General features: G+C 47.7%; 1 protein-coding gene across 1 annotated transcript in view; it reads right to left on the bottom strand.

The window, feature by feature from the left end:
* The window catches only part of cep72 (centrosomal protein 72), a 216146-nt gene that overhangs the window by 27518 nt on the left and 160683 nt on the right, over positions 1–27945 (bottom strand). The window contains exons 10-15 of the mRNA XM_038796786.1: positions 20527–20730; positions 14056–14369; positions 9994–10151; positions 7762–7963; positions 1316–1436; positions 465–576 (exon numbers count right to left, since the gene is read on the bottom strand). Of these exons, the coding sequence (XP_038652714.1) occupies positions 465–576; positions 1316–1436; positions 7762–7963; positions 9994–10151; positions 14056–14369; positions 20527–20730 (1111 nt within the window). The remainder of the gene's footprint in view (positions 1–464; positions 577–1315; positions 1437–7761; positions 7964–9993; positions 10152–14055; positions 14370–20526; positions 20731–27945) is intronic.

Here is a 27945-nt window from a genome sequence, read left to right as displayed (position 1 = left end):
ATTAGAGAAGATGAAGTAGGGGTCAAGGGGCTCTTCAGGGGGGTTTGAGGAAAGGTGGGGGATGTTTGTGACCGTGTTTGAGGGGCTGTTCGTCGCGTGCAGGGGGGGGGGGGGGGGGGGGTTATTATAGCTGATTGTTGGGAAGTATGTTTATTCGCTGTTACCCATTTTGATACATTGTAATAAAATACATTTTTTTAAAAAAGCAATGGTTGGATGGTTGGGAAGATTAATGCGGGGGATGATGTCGCAAAAAAGAGAGTCATCCTCCTGTGCAATTTTCCCCGGGATTTAGGGCAACGTAAATACCCATCCATTCCAACTGGTTACAAAGGGTGCAACCTGCTACTCACTTGTTGAACATTTCTACAAAAGTATAGTACGAAATACTTTTTTTTCAGTACAGTGATATGATTCAAAATGTGTGGGTTTGAGAACCGATGCCCTGGTCAAATTGCTGCTACCTGTGGCTTTCCTGAAGCATATCAGTCAGTTCTTGGATTTTGGTGTAACACTGGACTTGGTGCTTCAGATTGTCAATCTCACACTGCAGCTTCTGGTTCTGGCTCTGCAGCTCTAGATATACAAAAAAAAGAAATCAATCTTTGCAAAAGTAAGCCTATGCCACAAGAGAACTCAGGAATACATGATGAAAGGTCAACGACCTGAAACTTTAATTCTCCCTCCCTCCCCAGGTACTGCCTGGTCTGCTGAGTTTTTCCAACATTTTCTTGTTTTTAATTCTAGAAATACATTAACTGAGCAGTTGCTGCTGTGGAATGAACCTGTATTCATAAATCGCTTTCAATGAACTCAGTTCCAAGGAGCTTGACAGCCAATTAATTATTTTTGAATATTACATAGCTAAATATTACACAGCATGGTTTAATGCCACATCTGGAGCAGGGTACAGCACTGGATGAGGTTAAGTCCTGCAGTGGCACTTGAACCCAAAGCCTATTGACTCAGAAACAAGAGTGTTATCAATTGACCCTGGAACCAGCCCTTGATCGGGTAAGTTAAACTATTACAAATGGCTCTTCTGGTAGATGTAGAACCTCCAATAACGTCACCTGAAGGTGCCAACGGGAAGTAATAGTCACCTAACCCTCAGAAGCTTGGTGTTAAGAAATTTTCCCAACCTATTTTGTGCTGCAGGGTCGAGGTTTAGACACTGCACAGTTCGCAAACTGGTGAGTTTTTAAAATCGTAAAACAAGCTTTCTCTTTCAAAGTGCAAACAGTTTCACAAAGTCTGCACAACGAAAGCATGCTAATGTACTGAATTCATAAAAGGCCCATTTATTGGAACTCACCTTCGACTTGTTGGGTTGAGGAACTGGAAGCATTCAGCGCTTTTTGTTCTAGTTTTATCAGGTGGTTTTGCAAATGATTTTTCTCATCCAAAGTCTGACTTAAACAATCCTTCAATGTTTCCTGTTAACGCAGAGAAAAAAACAGAACGATGATCAAGTTTGCTACAAAGGGGCAATAAAAAACAACCAACATTTACTTTCAAAATGGCTCCCCAGTATTTAACTGTACTGTATTCACCAGTATGTAATTGCTGATTGGCTGCACTGTAGAGACAGAGACTTTATTCATCATTCATGACACCATCAGCCTAGTGCATTACTCAACCATAAGAAGTTTCAAACTGTTTTCCAATACCATTTTGCCCAATCATGCTACTACTAATGAGGTTAGTTTCATTTCTCGTTTGCTGTCTTGAGGCCTACACCACTCTCTTATAAGTTAAAATAAAAAGCTACAAAGAATTCTTGACATTATCAAGTGTTTTATCACACTTCTGTCAATAATATACCCAATGCATTTCTACACACCCTCCCCACCTGCTGTTGCTCCTTAAAGATAATGTCAGCTACCCCAGGAAAATAATATCATTGTTGAGGAACAATTTTAATAGTTAGACTGCTTACAACAACTTACAATCATATAATGCCTTTAACATACTAACTCATGACATCCGGTGGTGGTCATGAGCATTTCGGTTGCACACAAGAGGCGCGATTCTCCGCCCCCCACGCCGGGTGGGAGAATAGCGGGAGGGCCTCCCGACATTTTTCACGCCCTCCCGCTATTCTCCCTCCCCCCCCCCCCCGCCACGCCCGACCCACGCCACGAATCAAAAACGGCGAGCGGCGATTCTCCGAGGCCGATGGACCAAGCGGCCAGGCCTTCACGCCCGTTTCAACACGGCAGCAAACGTACCTGCTCGCGGTGGTCGTGAAACGGGTGCCAGATGCCCTTTGGGGCATCTGGGTGCCCGATTGGCACGGCTGTACCACGGCCGTGCCAAGGGGGGCATACCGATCGCGGGCCATGCGTCCGTAATGGACGCACTCTTTTCTCTCCGCCGCCCTGCAAGATCAAGCCGCCACGTCGTGCGGGGCGGCTGAGGGAAAAGACGGCAACTGCGCATGCGCAGCCGACGTCATCGGCCGCGTCAGCCGGCGTGACGCTTGACATGCGGCCTTGACTACCGTCGTCAAGGCCACGCCGCCGTGACACACGGGGCCGCGCTCCTAGCCCCGCCCGGGGGGGAGAATCGGCCCCGTAAGTGGGCGTGAAGGCTGCCGTGGGTCACGGCCTGTCCCACGGCAGCCTTTACAAATGCAGAGAATCTCACCCAAGGTGGCTCCCGCTTGGTGGTGTTGTGTTTTGGCCCATTCCACCCAGTTAATGGGTGATTTTTGTGGAAAAAGTGAGAAGTGAGTGGTGGTTCCTCCCCCAGAATGGAATGTCAGCGTGGTATCACACCCGGCAAAAGTCAGTGAGAGCCCTGGTTCTGGAGTTGGAGCCCAAGCATGGTGCAGAACCAGTGACAGAAATTGGCGGAGGGGAAGGGGAAACGTCTGCCACACTGCCTATGGCCCAGTTGATGGACTTTATCAAGGGGGATTTTGTTTAATAGTGAAAACATATGCAGGGAGTCTGATCCAGTGTGATTGAGAGAGCAGTAGCTATGATTTGCAGGACTTTGGATCAGGTAAAGAAGCGCCTGGAGTTGCAAGGTGTGACACTCCAAGAGTTGGAGGTGTCAGATCAAAGTGACCAGATCGTGTCACTGGTGGCAGAAATGCGATGCTGGATGAGACCGGCAAGGTGCTGTGGGCTAGGCTGGGTGACCAGGATAATCGGTCCAGGTGCCAGAATTTGCAAATCGTAGGTCTGCTGGAGGGCGTGGGGGGATCGAGTGCCACAGACTAAGTTTTGAGGATGTTCTGGAAGTTGGTCGAGGCAGGGGTCTTCCAGAAGGTTCCGGAGGCGGATCATGCCCATTGGTCACCAAGACAGAGGCCACGAGCTGGGGAGTCGCCACAGGCGGAGATTGTGCTTGCGCACAAGTACCAGGACAAGAAGGTTCTGAAGTGGGCAAAAAGCAACTCGAGACTGTAGCTGGAAGAGGAATCGGATCCAGATCTATCAGGACATTGGTGCCGACCTGGCCAAACGGTGGGCAGGGTTTAACAAAGCCAAGACAAGGTTTGGAGCAAGGTTCACTTTGGGGTGTTGTACCCGGCCAAACTTTGGGTGACTTTTAAGGACAGGAAGCATTCCTTTTCAACGCCGGAGGATGCGGATGATTGTCTGTCAAGGAACATGGTTGGGGAAGGGCTAATGATAGGAATTTTTGTATGTTTCATGACTTATTTTGTACATGCTAATTTTGTAATTGACATGTTGTTTTATTTGCAGATGTTGGGTTTTGGTATGGGTTTTTTAGAGTTATATGTGTAGGTAATATATGTGTGTGTTTGGTTGTATTTTTGCACATGGTGGTTTTGTATCGGATTCGGTCGATGAGGGGATGGTACAAAGCATTAGGTCCAAATAAGGCAGCGGAAGCAGAGTGGGGTTAGGGTAGTGTGGATGGTTAGGGTAGTGTGGACGGTTAGGGTGGGGTAATATATCTGGAATTCCAGGGAAGAGTCACCATGCTAGCAGGGAATGCTAGTAAATGGAAGCAGAGTTGGGGTGGGGGCCGCGGGGTGCGTGGCCGGGGTGGGGTGTTGGGGGGGTAGGTTGGATGGGGGAGGAGGCTGGTGACACATTTGGTGTTTTGGTTGGGTTTAGGAGGGGATTGAGGAGGTGTTCATTTTGGGTGGGCCCAGGTTAGAGAGGTGCTGGATAGTTGGCTGTGATCTGTGTTAGGTGGAGATGGCCCACACCTTAATAAAAAGAGGGTGTCAGAAACCCCCAGTGAGGATACAGTAGTAACATGGAATGTGTGAGGTTTAAATGGTCCGGTTAAACATTCCCCCTTGTTCGCTCACCTTAAAAGTCGGAGGGTAGATGTGGTTTTCCTTCAGGATTGTATTTACAGGTGAAGTACCAGGTGCGGTTAAGGCAGGGCTGGGTAGGGCAGGCCTTCCATTTGGGTTTTGACTCTAAGTCGATGGGTTGCAAACCTATTCTGTAAAAAAAGTGGCATTTGTGATGGCTAGGAGGTACGGGTCCTGGGGGGTGGGGGAAGTGGTTTGTTATGTTGAGTGGGGTCCTGGGCAGGGGCAACAGGGGTGTTGGTGAATGTATATACGCCCAATTGGATCAATGCGGACTTTGCTAAGTAGCGTCTATCAGGAATTGGATTCCCATCAGTTGATTATGGTGGCGCGATTTTAATTGTGTGTTAAGACTCTAGGGTGGAAAGATTTGGCCTCAAATCAATGGTCAGGTTGGGGATGGCAAAGGAACTGGGGGTACTTATGGATCAGATGGGGGGGAATCCGTGGAGGTTCAGGCATACCGGAGAGAGGGAGTACTCCTTCTCCCATGTACATTGGGTCCGTATCGATTTTTTAGTGGTGGGGAAGGCGGTGCTGTTGGGCGTCGTGAGGGCGGAATATGCAGGGATACTCATTTCGGACCATGCGTCGCATTATGTTGAACATAGAACAGTACAGCACAGAACAGGCCCTTCGGCCCTCGATGTTGTGCCGAGCAATGATCACCCTACTCAAGCCAACGTATCCACCCTATACCAGTAACCCAACACCCCCCCCCCCCCCCCCCCCCCCCCCCCATTAACCTTATTTTTTAGGTCACTAAGGGCAATTTAGCATGGCCAATCCACCTAACCCGCACATCTTTGGACTGTGGGAGGAAACCGGAGCACCCGGAGGAAACCCACGCAGACACGGGGAGGACGTGCAGACTCCGCATAGACAGTGACCCAGCCGGGAATCTAACCTGGGACCCTGGAGCTGTGAAGCATTTATGCTAACCACCATGCTACCGTGCTGCCCCATGACTTGGGATTCGAAACGGGATGGGCGCAGACACGAGGGTGGGGGTTGTATTTGGCGCTCCTGGCAGATAAAAGCAGAATTGGGAGGTATTAAGTTGATCTTTTCTCTACACCTAGCTATAACTGTAACATTATATTCTGCAGTCTCTCCTTCCATTCCCTATGTACGGTATGCATTGTTTGTACAGCATGCAAGAAACAATACTTTTTGTTGTATATTAATACATGTGACAATAATAAATCAAATCAAATCAAGTCAATTGGGGATTGAGCTTAGGTTGGGGGGGGGGGGGGGGGGGGGGGGGGAGGAGAAGAGTGTAATAATCCACAGATCGATTCAACCTCGTCCTGTAGAGACTTTTACAGTTCAAGGTAGTGCTGGGCTCATATGACTCAGGCGACTATGAGTGGGTTTTTCCTGGAGGAGGAGGATGTGTGCGTAACATATGGGAGGAGGCCGGCAAACCACGCTTATGTGTTCTGGGGATGCACAAAGGTGGGAGGTTTCTGGGGGGTGGAAATTGACAAACTGTTTGAATTATGTTTACATTAGGTTGTTGAATGTGTATGTTATTATTGTGTTTGGAATAAAATATATATATATTTTTTAAAAAACACTGAATCATCTCAAGGCACTCAATAGAAGCATAACCAGAGAAAAATAGATAAGAGTCAAAGGAGGAGACATCGGGACAGGCGGCTGAAAATTTAGTTAAAGAGGAAAGAACTTAAAAGCAGGTTCTTAAAGGAAAAAAGGTAGGCGAGCCAGAAGGATTTGGGGATGGAATGCTGGATCTGATCGTCTAGTCAGCTGAAGGCACAGCCACCAATGGTGGAGTGAGGGAGTAGGGATGCATTACAGGCCAGAATTGGAGGGATGCCGAGCTCTTGGAGGGCTCAGGCGGCATAAAGCCTGAGAGATGGGGAGACCCGAGGCCATTCGAGATTTAAACACGAGTATGAGAATTAAAAAATCAATATGTTGGTGGATTGGACACCAATGTAGGTCAGAGAGTACGCGGGTGAGGACTTGGCACACGTCATGTACAGGTTGCAGAGGGGTTTGGCGAAGTTAAAATTTATTGTGGGCGGAATACGGGAGAGCGGCCACAAAGGCTGAGGCAGATAATGTTAAGCAAATCGTCTTTGTGATGGTGAGAATACAGGGTTGGAAAATCATTGCAGGATCAAATAGGTTACTGAGGTTTTGAGCTGTCGGGCTCAGCTTCAGACAATGGTCAAGCACGGGGATGGAGTCATCGGTGAGGCTGATAAGTGTGCCCTTGATTAGTTTGAGAGGGATACTGTCATTAAATCATTTCCTTCCTCTTGTCACCCACTATTTCAGAACTCTTTTGGACCTAGGTATATCTCACTGCAGATAAATCAAGAGACTGCCAGGAACTATGCTGTAGGTATAATTGCCTGCATCACAAAAGGGATTAGCACCAGTTGGGTATTCACATGCCACTTCATTCTAAATCGGGTTCTTGCAAATCAACGACAAGTTGCATAACTGCTCAGGCTCATCAACTGCCCCTGAATGCAACTGTAATCAGTATCTTTGAAGTGGTTACATGTGCGAGATGCTAAAATGATATTATAAGGATAGGTTGCATAGACGAAGCTTGAACTGCCCCAAATATAGAAGGTTACGGAGTGATCTGATTGAAATGTTTAAAAGAATCGATAGGATTCACCAAGAGAAACTATCTGTCCAGAAGAAGGAAGTTTATCCTTAAAACCAGAGCTAGGTTGGTTCGGGGGGTTATGTCAGGGAGCATTTCTGAAACCAGAGCTAGGTTGGTTCGGGGGGTTATGTCAGGAAGCATTTCTTCACACAAAGAATGGCGGAAATTTGGAACACTCTTACCCGAAAAGCAGTTCAAGCTAGAGTAAAACTGAGATGAATACTTTTCTTTAAGCATGGATATTAACGGTTACAGAATCAATTTGTGTAGAAAGATGGGTAGATGGATTTAGGATATAGATCAGCCAGAATCCAATTGAATGGCAGAATAGGTGTGACGGGTTGAAGGAATAGCCTCTCCCTCTTCCTATGACTCCCTGCAAAATAGATCAACTCAATGGAAATAAAATTATTATTTTTTCTATAAATTTAGAGTACCCAATTATTTTTTTCCAATTAAGGGGCAATTTAACGTGGCTAATCCTCCTGCCCTTTTGGGTTGTGCTGGTGAGACCCAAGTAGACGTGGGAGAACGTGCAAACGACAGTGACCCGGGGCCGGGATCAAAACTGGGTCCTCGGTGCTGTGAGATAGCAGTGCTAACCACTGCGCCACCATGCCGCCCAACAGAGAAATAAAATTCAATTAATAAAAACAGTTTTGTCTAAAAGCTCGAGGTGTTAATTTCAATTTTTAAAAAAACTATATTGACGGGACAGTACATCTGGTTGGGACAATTCCCCTCTACACAATCTGACTTTCATAGATATAGGCTGAATTAATGAGTGGCCAGTTCTTACCATGTCTCTTTGAGCTTGAGTTAGCTGGATGGACAGCTTTTGGAATTCTTCGGTATACTGTTGCTTCTGCTGGCAGAGACAGGTTTCCAAAGACTCATTCTTCGCTTTTAAATTGTTCATTCCTTCTTGAAGCTTCTTGGTTTCTTTTGGCTGGTTTTCGAGTGCCACTTGCTCCTTCATGGCGCACATCATTTTTTTTGCCCTGGTCTATTTAGACAAGAATAAAACGGAACGTCAGCAGCAATGCACATTACAGGGACAGTGTCTCCAACCTGGCTATCCAGAAACTGGCAATGTCTGAAAACAGGTCATTTTCTTTTGAAACGCACCATGCCAAGAATTTTAAAAGAGGGAAAAAACCTCCTGGCATGTTCGGGGCATTGCTCCGTGGGCGTGGTGGCGTCTCAAGCAGTGCACTGTGTGCGCCTGATATTTTGAGTGGCTTAGCGACCCTTGACATCACCGGACCCAGCTTGGAAAAATTGCATCAATGCGGTTTTGTGCACCCATTGTTCTCCAAGTGGTTGGAGCCACCCTTTACATCCCAAAGTGCTTTGTGATCTTATAATTTGGTTTCCACATGTCCCGTATTAATTGAATAAATGGTTCCATCAAGTTTCAAAATCTGGCACTGACTCAGTCCCAAAGTTGCCAGCTTTAAGACAATCTACCTGTTTCCATATAACATTGAGCATAATGTAAACACACAATTTACTTTGCTGCATAAAAAAAACACAACTTTCAATAATGATTTATTTCAGTATAATTTCAAACCTCTACCATACTAAAGTTTCTTGCTGGAAGTGAGAACCATTTATGCTTAAAGTAACGTGACTCTAAAAAGATGGTTTTTATTAGAATTTTGTAGAGGCAAGCCAGATTGTAGATGATGAGGGCAGAATTAGGTGACAAGGGTGAATCATCAAATGATAGCCAAGATACTAAAATTTGTGTACTGCTGGGTTGGGGGTGGAATGGGGGGAGCAGCTTGGGACGACAGAAGTGGGAGGAAGGGAGAAGGAAAGAAGAGAATGGGGTTCCCAAAGACTCTGATAAAGCCACATGATGAAGCATCAGAAAGTAGCTTCATGATGAATCTTGTGGACTGGCATCATTCTGGACTAACCTGATTACTACAAGGCACTTAAGCCAAGAAAGTTGGACATGGGGACTGCTGCGCAATCAGCTACTACTGACTGACCCTAAAATTTGCCGATCTGGTGACTGAAATGAAAGCTATGACTATGGATGTAATTCATGACAAACCAGTGATCAGTGCTGGTGAATGGGCTTCCCAGTGCAATGCAAAGCTTAAACTGGCAACTCAACAAAGAGCTGAAAATCAGTAAAGAATTTAGATTTTAGATTTAGAACAGTACAGCACAGAACAGGCCCTTCGGCCCTCGATGTTGTGCCGAGCAATGATCACCCTACTCAAACCCACGTATCCACCCTATACCCGTAACCCAACAACCCCCCCCCCCCCCCCCCCCCCCCCCCCCCCCTTAACCTTACTTTTTAGGACACTACGGGCAATTTAGCATGGCCAATCCACCTAACCCGCACATCTTTGGACTGTGGGAGGAAACCGGAGCACCCGGAGGAAACCCACGCACACACGGGGAGGATGTGCAGACTCCGCACAGACAGTGACCCAGCCGGGAACCGAACCTGGGACCCTGGAGCTGTGAAGCATTGATGCTAACCATCATGCTACCATGCTGCCCATTTAGCATGGCCAATCCACCTAACCTGCACGTCTTTGGACTGTGGGAGAAAACCGGAGCACCTGGAGGAAACCCACGTAGACACTGGGAGAATATGCAGACCCCACACAGACAGTGACCCAAGCCAGAATTGAACCTGGGATCCTGGAGCTGTGAAGCAACTGTGATAACCACTGTGCTACCCCAGTACGTATGACCGCTGTACATCCCAACATGCTTCACAGATAATGAAGCATGTTTGAACTGCTGTCACTGAATTGAGGAATAAATATCAGCCCAAACACCAGGAAAAGCTCCCCTGCTCCCCTTCAAAATAGTACCATTGGATTTTTTATGTCCGTTGGAGGGAAGACGCCTCAAGTGAAAGATGGCAGATCTGAAAGTGCAGCATATCTTCAGGTTCTGGTGCTCAAGACTGGAGTGGGAATGGAGCCCAAAGCATCTGATCAGTGAAACAACGACACATCTGTCCTTTGCAAATCTATGAAACAAAACTGCAGAATACTCACTCAGAAAGTTTTCATTATAATGAAGAGACTTGAATCCATTCCAGTATCTGTCAACTAGATCCAGAAAACTATTCATGACGTTGGGGTTAAAGAAATTTGCATCAACTGCTGGACATTCTGTAGACAGTACGTCACTGGACATCAATGGAACTGTCTGTGAAATGGAAATCATACAGCAGAGAAAGGTAGTGAAAAATTCAGAAATGACTGTTTTCACACAGCACCCACAAATTAGACATCAGCTCCTGTCAAGTGCTTCACAGCGTTTGTATAAGCTAACAACTGGTGAAATAAACTGTCCGGTGCTGATGATAATAGCCTACTTTTGTGAAAGGGAGAAAATATAATCCTAAAAGCATTTTCAATCACCAGTTGTCACTCCCACCTGAGCAAATTCATTTTTTTTCTGCAAAAGATGGATTTACTATAATTACTGTTTCCCTCTCTCTCTCTATCCACAGATGTTGCCTGGCCTGGAGAGTGTTTACGGCACTCTATGTTTTAATGGCTTTAGTATTATCGTGCAGAACATGTTCACGTGTAAGTGCTCTTTCTCCTGGTTCAGGTTAAGGAAGAAAAGTATGGTCTCAGCGGTTCGGAACCCGGCATGGTGCCTGCAGACTGTGTCCAGCACCACCACACTCCGCCGGGATCCCTGTCGTTGGCCGGGAGGGACTCCACGAGGGGTGGAGGGACTAATGAGGGGTGGCTTGTGGGGTCGCAGATGGCGGGTCGGGTCCGCACACGGTCAGCGCCATGTTGTACGGCGCGACCGCTGTAGATCCTCGCCATGCGCAACCAGGGACCCAGCCATTCTCCAGCCATTTTTGGCGCGGGAGTTTCACCCGGCGCCGCTGCCAGCCCCTCACCAGTCCCGGAATCGGTGAGGGTTTGGCGCTAGTTTTGTCGTCGTAAAGTGCCCACAAATTTTCCGTTCGAGCTGGCACTTAGCCGCTGAAACGGAGAATCCAGCCCACTGACTTTGACCCACAGATCTGACTCTCTCTGTTTGAATCGGTAAACTGTGCTGCAGAGAATGAATTGCATTCAGTCACACGATGGTCAATGTTAACAAGACAAGTTGCACACTCTGATCGCCACACTGCCATGCAATTATGGACTCAATCACTTTGGAAAATCAGACCATAAGACTGTGCTCCTTCTCCCGGCATACAAGCAGAAACTCGAGCGGGAGAATCCAGCTAAGAAGGTCGTGCAGTGCTGGTCCGAGGAAACAGAAGAGCTCTTATGTGACTGCTTAGAGACAGTGGACTGGTCCATATTTAAGAACTCAGCGAACACCTTAAAAGAGTATGCCACCACTGTCACAGACTTCATCAGCAAATGTGTGGACAACTGCGTGCCAAAGAAAGCAGTACGTACGTTCCCCAACCGGAAACCATGGCTCAATCACGAGATTGACTCCCTACTGAAGGACAGATCTGAGGCGTTCAAGTCAGACGACCCTGACCTATACAAGAAATCCAGGTACGACCACCGCAAAGCCATCCGAGATGCAAAGAGAGAATATCAAACCAAGCTAGAGTCACAGACAGACATTCGGCGATTGTGGCAAGGACTAAACAACATAACGGGCTACAAAGCGAAGCCGTGCAGTATCTCCGGCAGCAGCGCACCCCTCCCTGATGAACTCAATGCATTCTATGCTTGGATCGAGCAGGTAACCAACAATCCGCTGTCGAGTGCCCCAGCAGCTCATAACTCACCCGTACCCACCATCACAGCTTCCGAAGTCAGATCGGCCTTCCTGAAAGCGAACCCGCGGAAGGCGACGGGCCCGGACGGGATCCCTGGTCGTGCAGTCAGAGCCTGCGCGGACCAGCTGGCAGAGGTATTCGCGGACATCTTTAACCTGTCCCGACTCCACTCCGAGGTCCACACCTGCTTCAAGAAGACCACCATTATACCGGTGCCAAAGAAGAAGCAGGCAACATGCCTCAATGACTACCGTCCGGTGGCCCTGACTTCAGTTGTAATGAAGTGCTTCGAGAGGTTGATTGTGAAACGCATCACCTCCATACTCCCAGAATACCATGATCCACTGTACTTTGCATACCGTCACAACCGGTCCACAGCAGATGCCATTTCCCTGGCCCTACACTTATCCCAAGAGCATCTCGACAACAAGGACTCCTCCATCAGACTCCTATTTATTGACTGCAGCTCCGCCTTTAATACTGTAATCGCAGCCAAGCTCATATCAAAGCTCCAGAACCCAGGACTTGGCTTTCCACTCTGCAACTGGATCCTCGATTTTCTGACCAACAGACAACAATCAGTAAGAATGAACAACAACACCTCCTCCACAGTAGTCCTCAATACCGGGGCCCCACAAGGTTGCGTACTTAGCCCCCTACTCTACTCCCTGTACACACACGACTGCTTGGCAAAAATTGGTTCCAACTCCATCTACAAGTTTGCTGACAATACGACCATAGTGGGCCGGATCGCGAATAACGACGAGTGAGAATATAGGAGGGAGATAGAGAACCTAGTGCAGTGGTGCAGCGACAACAATCTATCTCTCAATGCCAGCAAAACTAAAGAGCTGGCCATTGACTTCAGGAAGCAAAGTACTGTACACACCCCTGTCAGCATCAACGGGGCCAAGGTGGAGATGGTTAGCAGATTCAAATTCCTAGGGGTACACATCTCCAAAAATCTGTCCTGGTCCGCCCACATCGCTGCTACCACCAAGAAAGCACAACAGCGCCTATACTTCATCAGGAAACTAAGGAAATTTAACATGTCCACATTAACCCTTACCAACTTTTACAGGTGCACCATAGAAAGCATCCCATCTGGCTGCATCACAGCCTGGTAAGGCAACTGCTCGGCCCAGGACCATAAGAAACTTCAGAGAATTGTGAACGCAGCTCAGTCCATCAAACAAACCTGCCTCCCATCCATCGACTCCATCTACATCTCCCGCTGCCTAGGGAAAGCCGGCAGCATAATCAAAGACCACTCCCACCCGGCTTACTCACTCTTCCAACTTCTTCCATCGGGCAGGAGATACAGAAGTCTGAGAACACGCACAAAAACAGCTTCTTCCCCGCAGTTACCACACTCCTAAATGACTCTCTTATGGACTGACCTCATTAACACTACACCCTGTATGCTTCATCTGATGCCGGTGCTTATGTAGTTAAATTGTATGCCTTGTGTTGCCCTATTATGTATTTTCGTTTATTCCCTTTTCTTCCCATGGACTTAATCATCTGTTGAGCTGCTCACAAAACAATACTTTTCACTGTACCTCAGTGCACGTGACAATAGACAAATCCAATCCAACCCAATCCAATCAATCAAGGAAATACTTCACTTGTATGACCTCGATCAAGATGCACATGCCAGGGTTGTCAGAAGGCGGCAATATGTTGAACGGAGACTAGTATCCATTTAAATGCCATAGTTACGGGCATGATAATGCTTTGTGCGCACTGCCTGCTTGTAGGTAGCATTTGGTTCTGGGTGTTCAACTGCAGCATTTTCACATCACCACAATTAGAATGCCAGCATCGGAAAGGAGAAAGCAGATAGCCGTCTTCAAACAAGCCCTCTGAATGATAATGCCCAAAACTGGAAGCTTTCAACCAAATAATTAAGGGCCAATTTCTGAATCAATTTATCCCTGCATCCCTTAGAGAAAAATAGCTGCATGTGCGAGCTGCATCTTTCTACTACAAAGCAAAATGCTGCAAAAATGAAAGCGTTGTATCTGCAATCCGGACAAGACATGATCAACCAGAAATGTCTGATGATTTTGGCACTCCGATTCTGTCGATCAATGCATTTAAAGGAAAAACAGAAAATGCTGAAAAACACGCAGGAGGTCAAGAAGCTGTGGAGGGAGAGAAAAACAGAATTAATGTTCAGCACTTTTGTTTTAATTTCAGGATTCCAATACCCACAGCAGTTTTCTTTCATTTTGATGCAATTAAAGCCTTTTGTTTTGTGAATTTTTTAAGCAGCCAGTCTAAGCTCCACCTGCCCTCTCCGTTTCCAAATCACTTGTGTTGAGCATAGCAACTCACCCCACAGTCTCTGGGTCTGGTACCGTTGCTCTTCCCATCTTCCTCACCAGGTTTCTGAGGCCCAGGCTGCCTTCTGACATGTAGCTCCTCTGTATGAGTGTGGCGGGAGGCTGGAGCAGGCGGGACTGCTGAGGGACGCTCACCCAGTAGGTTTGGCATTTCTGAAGGTTGACCATGTACTGGCCTGACAGGCTGATCCCCAGCTTTCAGCTTCTCTCCATTCACCTCATTGGCTGGCAAGGAAACAGTCAAAGTGCAAGATGCCGTTGACCGAGGAAGGTGATGCCCTGGCGCGGGAGGATTGTATGAGGAGCCTGTGGAAAATACCATACGTTATAAAGAACTTCCATTGAGACTGGGGATGTTTCGGGATCCCCGCCTAATTGATTGTCATTGAAGTGTAGTCATTACAATTCATTTTTCCAATTAAGGGGCAATTTAGCGTGGCCAATCCACCTACCCTGCACATCTTTGGGTTGTGGGGGCAAAACCCACGCAAACACGGGGAGAATGTGCAAACTCCACACGGACAGTGACCCCAGAGCCGGGATCGAACCTGGGACCTCAGTGCCATGAGGCAGCAATGCTAACCACTGCGCCACAGTGCTGCCCCTGCGGTATTAAATCAATTGCTCTCTGGCTGCTTTCTCAGCCGAATTTGGAAACCAAACCAGCACAGTCTTCAAATCAAACTATATATTGCAGAAATCATCTAGTGCATTCACAATGACATGCCAAGACAGTGAGGTAGAGGTGAAATGTGAACAATCAAGGTCTGTCATTTTTACATATATTTTGTCAATGCTGTGCCTCCATCAGCAACACTCTGTGACGGACAGATGTTCTTTGACTGTGTGAGAGAGGAACACTCTCTTAGAGATCCCCATTAATGAAAGTGAGGGCATCAATATCACTGCGCACTCAGGTCCCCAAAGTATTCTCTAACGTTAAGTCAATCTTGATAGTTGAGGAAATCACAAAATACGCAGTGTGCACATTTTTGTTTTAATAACAATAATCGCTTATTGTCACAAGTTGGCTTCAATAAAGTTACTGTGAAAAACCCCTAGTCACCACATTCTGGCGCATGTTCGGGGAGGCCGGTACGGGAATTGAACCCGTGCTGCTGGCACTGTTCTACATTGCAAGCCAGCTATTTAGCCCACTGTGTTAAACCAGCCCCAAAAGGACCCACAATGACATTAAACGAAGAAATGGATGAAAGCGTGGGAAGTCTCCCTGTTTTGCATAAGCAAATATGCCCTTCCACTTTTAACCAGTAATGGCTTTCATTTACACAGGAAAATAGAGTCCATAATATTGGAGCAAAAGTAAGCACCAAGGCACTTCGCAGAAGGGCAATCCGATAAATATGAACATCTCGGCACAGTAGGCATTAGGAGGGATGACTGGAAACTTGGTCAAACAGGTGGTTTTAAGGAGAAGAGGTATAATGGAGAGGCATGAGGGTTAACGATGGAGCCAGAGGGTGTTGGGAGGCCATAGTCAGTGAAAGGAAAATTAGGGGGTGAAGGGAAGTGTGGGGTTGGAGCCAATGTAATTCCTTTGTTTAAGAGGGTAGCAAGGATAATCCAGGCAATTACAGGCCGGTGAGCCTTATGTCAGTGGTAGGGAAATTACTGGAGAGAATTCTTCAAGACAGGATCTACTCCCATTTGGAAGCAAGTGGACATATTAGCGAGAGGCAGCATGGTTTTGTGAAGGGGAGGTCGTGTCTCATTAACTTGACAGAGTTTTTCGAGGAGGTCACAAAGGTGATTGATGCAGGTAGGGCAGTGGATGCTGTCTATATGGACTTCAGTAAGGCCTTTGACAAGGTCCCTCATGCCAGACTGGTACAAAAAGGTGAAGTCACATGGGATCAGAGGTGAGCTGGCAAAATGGATAAGAAATGGCTAGGTCGTAGAAGGCAGAGAGTAGCAATGGAAGGGTGCTTTTCTGATTGGAGGGCTGTGACGAGTGGTGTTCCGCAGGGTTCAGTGCTGGGACCTTTGATGTTGGTAGTATACATAAATGATTTGGAGGAAAATTTAACTGGTCTGGTTAGTAAGTTTGCGGACGACACAAAGGTTGGTGAAATTGCGGATAGCGATGAGGATTGTTAGAGGATACAGCAAGATTTAGATTGTTTGGAGACTTGGGCGGAGAGATGGCAGATGGAGTTCAATCCAGACAAATGTGGGGTAATGCATTTTGGAAGGTCTAATACAGGTAGGAAATATACAGTGAATGGTCAGAGTATTCTTAAGAGTATTTACAGTCAGAGAGATCTAGGTGTGCAGGTACACAGGTCACTGAAAGGGACAACACTGGTGGAGCAGGTAGTCAAGAAGGCATATGGCATGCTTGCCTTCATTGGCCGGGGCATTGAGGATAAAAATTGGCAAGTCATGTTGCAGCTGTATAGAACCTTAGTTAGGCCACACTTGGAGTATAGTGTTCAATTCTGGTCGCCACACTACCAGAAGGACGTAGTGGCTTTAGAGAGGGTGCAGAAGAAATTTACCAGGATGTTGCCTGGTATGGAGGGCATTAGCTATGAGGAGAGTTTGAATAAACTTGGTTTGTTCTCACTGGAAAAAAGGAGGTTGAGGGGCGACCTGATAGAGGTCTATAAAATTATGAGGGGCATAGACCAAGTGGATAGTCAGAGACTTTTTCACATGGTAGAGGGGTCAATTACTAGGGGGCATAGGTTTAAGGTGCGAGGGGCAAGGTTTAGAGGAGATAAACGAGGCAATTATTTTTACACAGAGGGTAATGGGGCCTGCAGCTCGCTGCCGGAGGAGGCGGTGGAAGCAGGGATGATAGTGACGTTTAAGGGGCATCTTGACAAATACATGAATAGGATGGGAATAGAGGGATTCGGATCCCGTAAGTGTAGAAGATTTTAGTTTAGACGGGCAGCATGGTTGGCGCAGGCTTGGAGGGCTGAAGGGCCGATTCCTGTGCTGTACTTTTCTTTGTTCTTTGTTTGGAGCAGGTCACAGAGATTGGAAAAAACTTAAAACACACAAATGAGAATTTGAAACTTCAACTGTTGTTAGACCAAGATCCAATATAGTTCAGCAATGATAGAGGTAATGGGCGAGTAGAACTTTGTGTGCCATTGGACTGATATTGGGCAATGGGATTTTGGATTAACTGCAGTTTATGAGAGTGCAGGACAGGAAACTGGTCAAGAAACACTGGTATAGTCACGTCTACAGGTGAAAAAGCAATAAATATGGGTTTCAGCAGTAGAGGAGGCATGAATAGTATTATGGAGGTGGAATTAAACTGCCTCTGTGATGGAGCTAATATGCATCCGAAACTTAGTTCAAGGCTGAACAGAATGTCAAGGTTGTGAACTGAATTGTTCAGCCTGCAACAATGGAATCGGTGGCAAAAGTTTAAGAAGTTTAGCGTTAGAGGAAATCACAGCCCAACCAAGTCAAGCAGTCAGGTAAAGCAGATGCAGTAGAGGGGGCAGGAGAAATGGTGGAGGTAGACCTGGGTGTTATCAACTTAAAAGTCAACTTAAAGAGGCAAGAATGGACATTGGACCACTGGAAAATGAGGCTGGAGAAGTAGTAATGGAGAACAAAGGAATGGCCGTTGAACTGAATAGGGACTGGGCATCAATCTTCCCTGTGGAACACACAAGTGGCATACCAGAACTTCAAGAGAGTCAGGGGCAGAGGTGAATGTAGTGGCAATCAAGGAGGAGAAGGTGCTGGGGAAGCTGAAAGGTCTCTCATTGGATGAATCACCCAGACCGGATGGACTGCACCCCGGGATTCTGAAAGAGATAGCCGAGGAGATTGTGGAGGCATTGGTGGTGATCTTTCAGGAATCAGGGCGGGTCCCAGAGGACTGGTAAATATCTAATATAACACTCTTGTTTAATAAGGGAGGGAGGCAGAAGGTAGGAATTTACAGCCAGTTAGCCGGACTTCGGTCATTGGTAAGATTTTAGAGTCCATTATTAAGGATGAGATTGTGGCTTATTTGGAAGTGCATAGTAAAATTGGGTTGAGTAAGCACAGCTTCGTCAAGCGGAGGTCATGCCTGATTGAGTAGGTAATTAGGACGTTAAAGAAAGTAGAGCCAAGTGGACATGATCTGTTTGGATTTCCAGGAGGCCTTTAACAAGGTGCCGAACAGGAGGCTGCTAAATAAGATAAGAGGCCCATGGTGTTAGGGACAAGGTGGTGGCATGGATAGAGGATTGGAGAGGAACTGAATAATTGCTTTGCATCAGTCTTCACGGTGGAAGACACCAGTGGGATGCCAGAGCTCCGGGACAACCAGGGGGGAGAGGTGAGTGCCATGACCATTACTAAGGAGAAGGTTCTGGGGAAACTGGAAGGTCTGAAGGTGGATAAATCACCGGGACCGTATGGACTACACCCCAGGGTTCTAAAAGAGATAGCCCAGGAGATTGTGGAGGCATTGGAGGTGATCTTTCAGGAATTACTGAAGGCAGGAAGGGTCCCAGAGGACTGGAAAGTGGCTCATGTAACACCACTGTTTAAGAAGGGAGGGAGGCAGAAGACAGAAAATTATAGACCGTTAGCCTGACTTCGGTCATTGGTAAGATTTTAGAGTCCATTATTAAAGAAGAGATCGCGGAGTACTTGGAAGTGCATGATAAAATAGAACTGAGTCAACACGGCTTCGTCAAGGGGAGGTCATGTCTGACAAATTTGTTTTCTTTGAGGAAGTAACAAGGAAGTTAGACAAAGGAGAACCAGTGGGCGTGATTTATTTAGATTTCCAGAAGGCCTTTGACAAGGTGCCGCACAGGAGACTGTTAAATAAGTTAAGAGCCCATGGTGTTAAGGGTAAGATTCTGGCATGGATAGAGGATTGGCTGACTGGCAGAAGGCAGAGAGTGGGGATAAAGGGGTCTTTTTCAGGATGGAAGCCGGTGACTAGTGGTGTTCCGCAAGGGTCAGTGTTAAGGCCACAACTGTTCACGATACACATTAATGATCTGGAAGATGGTTGTTAAGTTTGCAGATGATACAAAGATATGCAGAGGGACAAACAGTGTTGAGGAAGCTTGGAGGCTGCAGAAGGACTTGGACACGCTAGGAGAGTGGACAAAAGTGGCAGATTCTTTCACTTGGTTCACAACCCAATTCTTTTTTACCACTTAAAGGGCCAATTTAGCATGGCCAATCCACCCACTGTGCACATCTTTGGGTTGTGGGGGCGACACCCATGCAGACACGGGGGGGAGGGGGGGGGGGGGGGTCGTGTACTTCAAACCAAAGCCCAGCAGGTGGCACTCTTGCCAAGGCATTCTTTTCTGACAGGATCACCTAAAAAATGAATGCTGTTCCATTATAATCAGCAATGAACTAAGAATTAGGATACCACAGTGACTTTCCTCCAACCCTAAATAAAATAAACAAAATAAAATGGGAAGAAAATAAAAGAGTGGGATCAGTTTGGAGTCCCTCGAGCAAAGAGCCACAATCAGCTCAATTTACTTTTGCGTCGTAAACATCAGTGTTCAAATTGGTCTCAGTAATTACGATAATCAATTCACCACTGCCCTTTTAAGGTCCAACGCATTTGCAATTATTAAACTCTGATTTGAAGAGCCGTATCTTTGCACCTATATCTAAAATTGTTGAGAGCTTTGATTTTGCAATTTGCTAATTAGCAGACCAAAGCAAAATGCATGCGAACTCTGATCATCTGAAATAAAAGCAGAAGACGTCAGAAGGCAGCATTTGCAGAGAGAGAAACAACAATCAATGTTTCAAGTCAATGGCCTGCAGCCAGATTTGGAAAAGGCTAGAGATGCGACAGGCTTTAAGCAGTTACAGAGGCAGGGAAAGGTGGGGAGGGAGGAGGTTAGACATAACGATGGGGGCCGGTGGGTTGTTCCCATGGACACTTGAGAGGCTTAATGACAAAAGGAATGATGGTGCAAGGGTAAAAGAAGACCGTGCGCCATTGTTCCTTTTGTCAATAAATCTCCGTCTTCAACCCTGTCACAGATGGCCCTTTTGTTATTATTCCCTCTGTGCCTGCCTAAAACCTGTTCCATCTTAACTTGATCCGGCTCTGGAGAAAGGTCACTAACCTGTAACGTTAACTGTTGTTTCTTTCTCCACAGATACTGCCGAACCTGCTGAGCTTTTCGAGCATTTTCTGTGTTTACTACAGATTATCACGTTAGTCTTCACATGTCTTTCAGTGTACTGTGTGAACTTTACGCAGCTCTTTTTTTAAATGTTTCATCAACTAATAATTTATAACGTACTACTATGATGGTATAACTTGGTCCATCTCTTTCAGTCACGTATCTCTCAATGACAATGAACTAAATCAACAGACTAACGGTCTGTATTCACTTGGGGACAATATGTGAACTGGTTGAAGGATTCTTTGCATCGTTTCTTGCCTTTTGTAATTTTGTGCCGAGTTTGCGGCTTTAGGATAGTACAGTACCTGGGTGTGGGGTGAAGTGTGGGCGGGAGGTGACCCTATGATAGGCCTCAGCCTCATCTTGAAATTTCAAGTTGGGATCCACTGGAGGGAACTCTCGGGGTTTATCATCTGCAAATGTTACTCGGCCACATCGTGCGGTGCTCTCTTTGCCACAAGAAATGGCACGGGATCGTGGAGAGGAAGCACTGGGTAGTGCTGGATATTCTAGGTGAAAAGAAACAAAAGGAGAATCTTCAGTTAAAATGTGCTGATTGTAGAATTCATTGACCAGGAAAGGTACAGGAGTCACGTTTGTCTACTCAATCAGATCATGGTTGGTCTGTATTTCAACTCCATTTACCTGCCCGTACCTCAACATCCTTGTCAAATCAAGATCCATCAGTCACAGGATTTGAAAGTTGCAATTGCCCCAGCCATTTGGGCAAAGGATTTCTTTTTTCCAATTAAGGGGCAATTTAGCTTGGCCACTCCATCTACCCTGCACATCTTCGGGTTGTGGGGATGAAACCACGCAGACACGGGGAGAATGTGTAAACTCCACACCGACAGTGACCCGGGGGCGGGATTGAACCCGGGTCCTCGGTGCCATGAGACAGCAGTGCTAACCACTGCACCACAGGGAAGGAATTTCTAGGTTTCCACTGCCCTTTGTATGAAAATGCTTCCTAATTTCACTCCAAAATAGAGCAGCTTTCATTTTATTATGTCATGAGAATAGCCATTGCCGATAACAAAACAAGCTGCTGCAGTAATATAGTATATGAAGAAATTATATCTTTATTCTCAAATTCAGAACTGAAAACGGTGCATATGTCTTTTGTTAATTCCCTCTGTCATTGCTTGTTCTCCAAATAGTGGTGAAGGAACTTGGCATTTCAGTGACACCAGAGGGCGCTTGAGCAACATCTCAATCACAACGTTCTGGGGTAATTCCGTCTGTAAATGCAGCATAAGGGATCAGTACTAATTGGCCTAAATTAATACCAATAATGAGCTGATGTGCAGACATTATTATGCTCTGTGCAACAACTGAATAACATTTGAGTGAATTTTTATTCACAACTGATGTTAAAACATTCAATCGATTTCATCATAGAGCGCAAACGTGAGGAGAAATTCCAAGTCACATTCAGAAACCTGGGGCGAACTTCTCCTCTACCCGGCGGGGCAGGCGGTCCTGGCATCGGTCCTCCCCAAAGGTGCAGAATTCTCTGGACTTTTAGGGGCTAGGACCGCGCCGGAATGGCTCCCGCTACGTCGACTGGCACCAAAACCTGCGGCAACGGCCTTTGGCGCCCGCTGGCCGGCGCGGGGCTGGCCAAAAGGCCTTCGCCGGTCGGCGTGAGTCCGCGCATGTGCCGGGGCATCAGCGGCCACTGACGTCACCACCGGCGCATGCGCGGTAGGGTGGGGTCTCTTCCGCCTCCGCCACGGTGGAGGCCGTGGCGGCGGTGGAAGAAGAAGAGTGCCCCCACGGCACTGGCCCGCCCACTGATCGGTGGGCCCCGATCGCGGGCCAGGCCACTGTGGGGGCACCCCCCAGGGTCCGATCGCCCCGCGCACCCCCCCCCCTCCCCCAGGACCCGGGGGGCCCGCTCACGCCGCTAATCCTGCCGGCACAGAGGTGGTTTAAACCACGTCGGCGGGATTGGCCTGTCAGCGGCGGGACTTCGGCCCATCGTGGGACGGAGAATCGCCGCGGGGGGCACGCCGATCGGCAGGGTGTGATTCCCGCTCCCGCCGATTCCCGGGTGGAGGAGAATTCCGGCCACGGCGGGGGCGGGATTTACGCTGGCCCCGTGCGATTCCCCGACCCTGCGGGGGTTCGGAGAATTCCGCCTCTGAAATGCAATTTACTTATGACTGCCAGCAGAGTCTAAGTTAATTATAAAAAGTACAAATAAATCTACTGCTACTTAGATGCCCGCTAAGTCATGAACCATGCTTGATCATCCCGCTGTTACATTAATGCAGCAAAATCTCTTTTGGGAACCTTTTCATTCGAAGTTTAAACGATTGGAATGCTTTATATAATAAAAGACTGAAATAATTTATTTAATAGCATGGGTTCAGATGCAGTTCAGGCCAATGGAATGAACATAGGAACAGTAGCTACTTAACCCCCTGGTGCTGGCTGCCATTCAGACAGATAGCTGATCAGTATCTCAACTCCATTTGCTCCTCTTCTCTCCATATGCCTTGATCCCCTTCCCCAACCTTTGAAAGCTCCAATTGTCCCAGCATTTCAAGGAGAGGCTTCCAGGTTTCGATCCCAGTTCTTGGTGTGAATAAGGTGCATCCTAATTCCCATCCTAAATGGCCTGGCTCTAATTTTAATAATAATCTTTATTATTGTCACAAGTAGGCTTACAGTAACACTACAATGAAGATACTGTGAAAATCCCCTAGTGTCCACACACCGGCGCCTGTTTGGGTACAACGAGGGAGAATTCAGAATGTCCATTCACCTAACAAGCACATCTTTCGGGACTTGTGGGAGGAAACCGGAGCACCCGGAGGAAACCCACGCAGACACGGGGAGAACGTGCAGACTCCGCCCAGATCGTGACCCAAGCCGGGAATTGAACCCGGGTCCCGGGCGCTGTGAAGCAACAGTGCTAAACACTGTGGGCGGAATTCTCCGCTCCCGCAATAAATCGGTAAGGCGTCGTGAATTCGGCCGAGTTTCACGACGGACTCGGAGGCTGCTCCTCGCACCTAATTCACCCCCACCTGGGGGGGGGGGGGGGCTAGGAGCGACGCTCCATAAATGACGCGACGGCGGCGCCTATGTGACGTCAGCCGCGCATGCGCAGGTTGGCCGGCTCCAACCCGCGCATGCGCGGCTGACGTCACGACAGCTGACGGCTCCAACCCGCGCATGCGCGGTTGCCGTCTTCCCCTCCGCTGCCCTGCAAGACGTGGTGGCTTGATCTTGCGGGGCGGCGGAGGAGAAAAAGTGAGTTGCTTTGAGACGCCGGCCCGACGATCGGTGGGTACCGATCGCGGGCTAGTCCCCTCCCGAGCACGGCCGTGGTGCTCACTCCCCTCTCCGCCCCCCACAAGCTTCAAATGAGCATTTGGCGGCCATGTTCACGACGGCAGCAACCAGGTGTGGTTGCCGCCGTCGTGACCCGGTCAGGAACGTCAGGCCGCTCGGCCCATCCGGGCCGGAGAATCGTCGGTCGCTGTGAAAAACGGCGAGCGTCGATTCTTCCGAGCGGGGGGTGGCAGGGGGGGGGCGTGTCGTGAGTCGCCCGGCCCTCCCGCGATTCTCCCACCCGGCGTGGGGAGCGGAGAATCGCGCCCTGTGTTACCGTGCCACCAATTTAACAGGTTGCTCCCATTGCTCCGAATTTCCCCCATCATAGGAAAATTTCTCTGTTTTAAACACATCGAGCAGATCACCCTACAATTTTCTATACTCAAAGAAATACATGCCAGGAATATAAAAACCTGTTCTCATACTTTAATCCTCTAAGCCTGGTATTAGTGTGGTGAACCAGCACCACACCCTGTCAAAGGTCAATATATTCCTCCTGAACGATGGTTCTCGAAACTGAATATGATGCATGTCAACACTGCAAGTGCCTTTACAACAGATTTCAAGATTAAAATGGACTGAAACATTAAATACCGATTTCTGAATCAATTTTGATATCTAAAATGCATAATATAATGTTAAGTTTCCAAGAATCGGAAAACCCAGACTTGCTACATTAATAAAAGTGTGAGTTGATGGCAGCTGGAAGTGAATCATAAGTCCAGGGAATGGGAAGCAGTAGCAAGTGAGGGTTTTCAAAAAGGGTAGCATTAGATTAAAATAAAGCAGTTTCAGTGGCGAGGCTAGAGAAGCTGGGATTGCTCTCTTTAGAGCACAGGAGGTCAAAGGGAGATTTACTAGGTGTTTGGAATGATGTGGGGTCTGGTAGAGTGAATGCAGTGGAAATGTTTCCACAGGAAAGGGGGGTGGGAGGTAACCAGAGGACATGGATTTCAGATAATTGTCAAAAGAACAAGAGGAGAGATCTTTTTTAAGTAGCTAATCATGGTGACCAGAAAAGCAATCTATCAGAAAGGCTGGAGGAAGTGTAGTTGACAGTAACCTTTAAAAGGTAAATTCGATATGTACTTGAAAAAGCAAATTACACAGAGGTATGAGGAAAGAGCAGGGGAATGGAACTAATTGGGTGTATTGTATGATTCAATGAATCGGAAATAAAAAGGCGTTGTTAAAGCAACGTAAGAAGTCTTACAACACCAGGTTAAAGTCCAACAGGTTTGTTTCAAACACGAGCTTTCGGAGCACGGCTCCTTCTTCAGGTGAATGGAAAGGCTTGTTCCAGAAATGTTTATATAGACACAGTCAGAGATGCCCCGGAATGCGAGCACCTGCAGGCAATCAAATCATCAAAGATGCAGAGAGAGAGGTAACTCCAGGTTAAAGAGGTGTGAATTGTCCCAAGCCAGTTCAGTCGGTAGGCCTCTGCAAGTCCAGGCTTGTTGGTGGGGGCCGAATGTAATGCGACATGAATCCCAGATCCCGGTTGAGTCCGCATTCATGCGTGCGGAACTTAGCTATAAGTTTTTGCTCAGCAATTTTGCGTTGTCGCGTCTCCTGAAGGCCTCCTTGTAGAATGCTGACCCGGAGATCAGAGGCTGAATGTCCTTGACTGCTGAAGTGTTCCCCAACTGGAAGGGAACAGTCCTGCCTGTTGATAGTCGCACGATGCCCGTTTATTCGTTGTCGCAGTGTCTGCATGGTCTCGCCAATGTACCACGCTTCGGGACATCCTTTCCTGCAGCGTATGAGGTAGACTACATTGGTCGAGTCGCACGAGTATGCGCCGCGTACCTGGTGGGTGGTGTTTCCACGTGTAATGGTGGTGTCCATGTCGATGATCTGGCATGTCTTGCAGAGATTACCCTGGCAGGGTTTTGTGGTGTTGTGGTTGCTGTTCTGAAGGCTGGGTAATTTGCTGCAAACAATGGTTTGTTTGAGGTTGCGCGGTTGTTTGAAGGCCAGTAGTGGGGGTGTGGGGATGACCTTGGCAAGATGTCCATCCTCGCTGATGATGTGTTGGAGGCTGCGAAGAAGATGTCGTAGTTTCTCCGCCCCAGGAAAGTACTGGACGACGAAGGGTACTCTGTCAGTGGTGTCCCGTGTTTGTCTTCTGAGGAGGTCAGTGCGGTTTTTTGCTGTGGCGCGGTGGAACTGTCGATCAATGAGTCGAGCGCCATATCCCGTTCGTACGAGGGCATCTTTCAGCATCTGTAGGTGTCTGTTGCGCTCCTCCTTGTCTGAGCAGATCCTGTGTATACGGAGGGCTTGTCCATAGGGGATGGCTTCTTTAATGTGTTTCGGGTGAAAGCACAGCACCAGTCCAACGCCGGCATCTCCACATCATTGTTAAAGCAAAGCAGTGAACAGTTGCCAAACTGACATTCTTTTTCATGATGTCCACCAGAGTTAAGGGGTGGAATCCACTCCCCGCTGCTAGGATCGGAAATCCCAATTGTGTGGAAAATCCGCATGGACCCAAAAGCGGTATCGGTGTCGGGCCTGTCCCCGGTTCCAGACCCATCCCGGGCCGGTGGGAACATGCAAACAGCTCATATGCATTATTTTGAATGCGATTAACATGATGGAAGCCCAAATTCCCCCTCAACCCCGCCAGTGGGAACTCTACTGGACGGGCTTTAGTGCAAATATTGACAAGCATAGTCCTGGTGCGATGGACCCTGTGGAGGGTCAATGGGGTCAGCCCTTTTGCTCATGTGCTCCTCTGGCTGCTAGGCTGCAGAGGGAGGGGGTCCTTGTGGTTGGGTGGGCTTGCACTGTGGGTAAGTGGCTAACAAGTGTCGAGACTGCCCTTGCAGCCCTGGCAAACCTGAACATCACTCTTGGCATGGTGATCTCAGGCAGCCTTCTGTTTAAAATCATCATCCTTGTCTGACCTGTTTAAACTTTGATGTGGTCTCCTCACTTTGAACTGGTCTGCCTAACAGATGATGAGCAGGTCAGACAGTTCATTTAAGATGCAAGCCAGCAAGACTTTCATTGTCTTCACGTCTGCTCCCTCAGCTCTATACATTTAAAACTGCTGCTTTTTGAAGTGTCTGAGTCTTCCAATAAAACCCCCAGCACACACAAGGAGGAACGTAACAGACATTTACAGACGCTGAAAGATGCCCTCATACGAACAGGATATGGCGCTCGACTCATCGATCAACAGTTCCAACGCGCCACAGCACAAAACCACACCGACCTCCTCAGAAGACAAACACGGGACACAATCGACAGAACACCCTTCGTCGTCCAGTACTTCCCCGGAGCGGAAAAACTACAACTTCTTCGCAGCCTTGAACACTTCATCAATGAAGACAAACATCTTGCCAAGGTCATTCCCACACCCCCATTACTTGCCTTCAAACAACCGCTCAACCTCAAACAAACCATTGTTTGCAGCAAAGCACCCAGCCTTCAGAACAGTGACCACAACACCACTCAATCCTGCCATGGCAACCTCTGCAAGACATGCCAGATCATCGACATGGGTACAACCATTACACGTGAGAACACCACCCACCAGGTACGTGGTACATACTCGTGCGACCTCAAACGCTGCAGGAAAGGATGTCCCAAGGCTTGCTACATTGGCGAGACCGTGCAGACACTGTGACAACGGATGAATGGACATCGCGCGACAATCACCAGTCAGGAATGTTCCCTCCAGTCAGGGAACACGTCAGCAGTCAAGGGCATTCAGCCTCTGATCTTCGGGTAAGTGTTTTCCAAGGCAGCCTTCAGGACGCGCGACAATGCGGAATTGTCGAGCAGAAAATGATAGCCAAGTTCCCCACACGCGAGTACAACCTCAACCGGGACCTTGGATTTATATTGCATTATACTCACCCCCCACCATCTGGCCTGGGTTTGCGAAATCCTACCAACTGTCCTGGCTTGAGACAATTCACACCTCTTTAACCTGTGATTATCCCTCTCTCCAGTCGCTCCGTCTGGACATGTAAAGACTTAATCACCTGCAAAGACTTGCATTCAAAGCATCATCTTGCATCATTGACTTTGCCTATATGTGTGTTTCTGGAACCCACCTCTTCATTCACCTGAGGAAGGAGCTGCGTTCCGAAAGCTAGCGATTTGAAACAAAGCTGTTGGAATTTAACCTGGTGTTGTAAGACTTCTTACTGTGCCCACCCCAGTTCAATGCCTGTGTCTCCACATCATGACTCCCTACTTAGACTGACAAGAGTATCAACACCTGAAAGAAAGCACCAATTTTTCACTGTCTTTAAATTCAATAATCCAAAACCAAACTAGGAATTACACATTTTAATTCCAGTAAACAGCCTCCAAGTTTGTTAGGATAATGGACCAGACCCCACCCTTTGTTAGGA

The sequence above is a fragment of the Scyliorhinus canicula genome, chromosome 5 (genome assembly GCF_902713615.1).
Source record: "Scyliorhinus canicula chromosome 5, sScyCan1.1, whole genome shotgun sequence".
NCBI lineage: Eukaryota > Metazoa > Chordata > Chondrichthyes > Carcharhiniformes > Scyliorhinidae > Scyliorhinus > Scyliorhinus canicula.
This window is presented reverse-complemented; position numbering and strand designations above follow the sequence as displayed.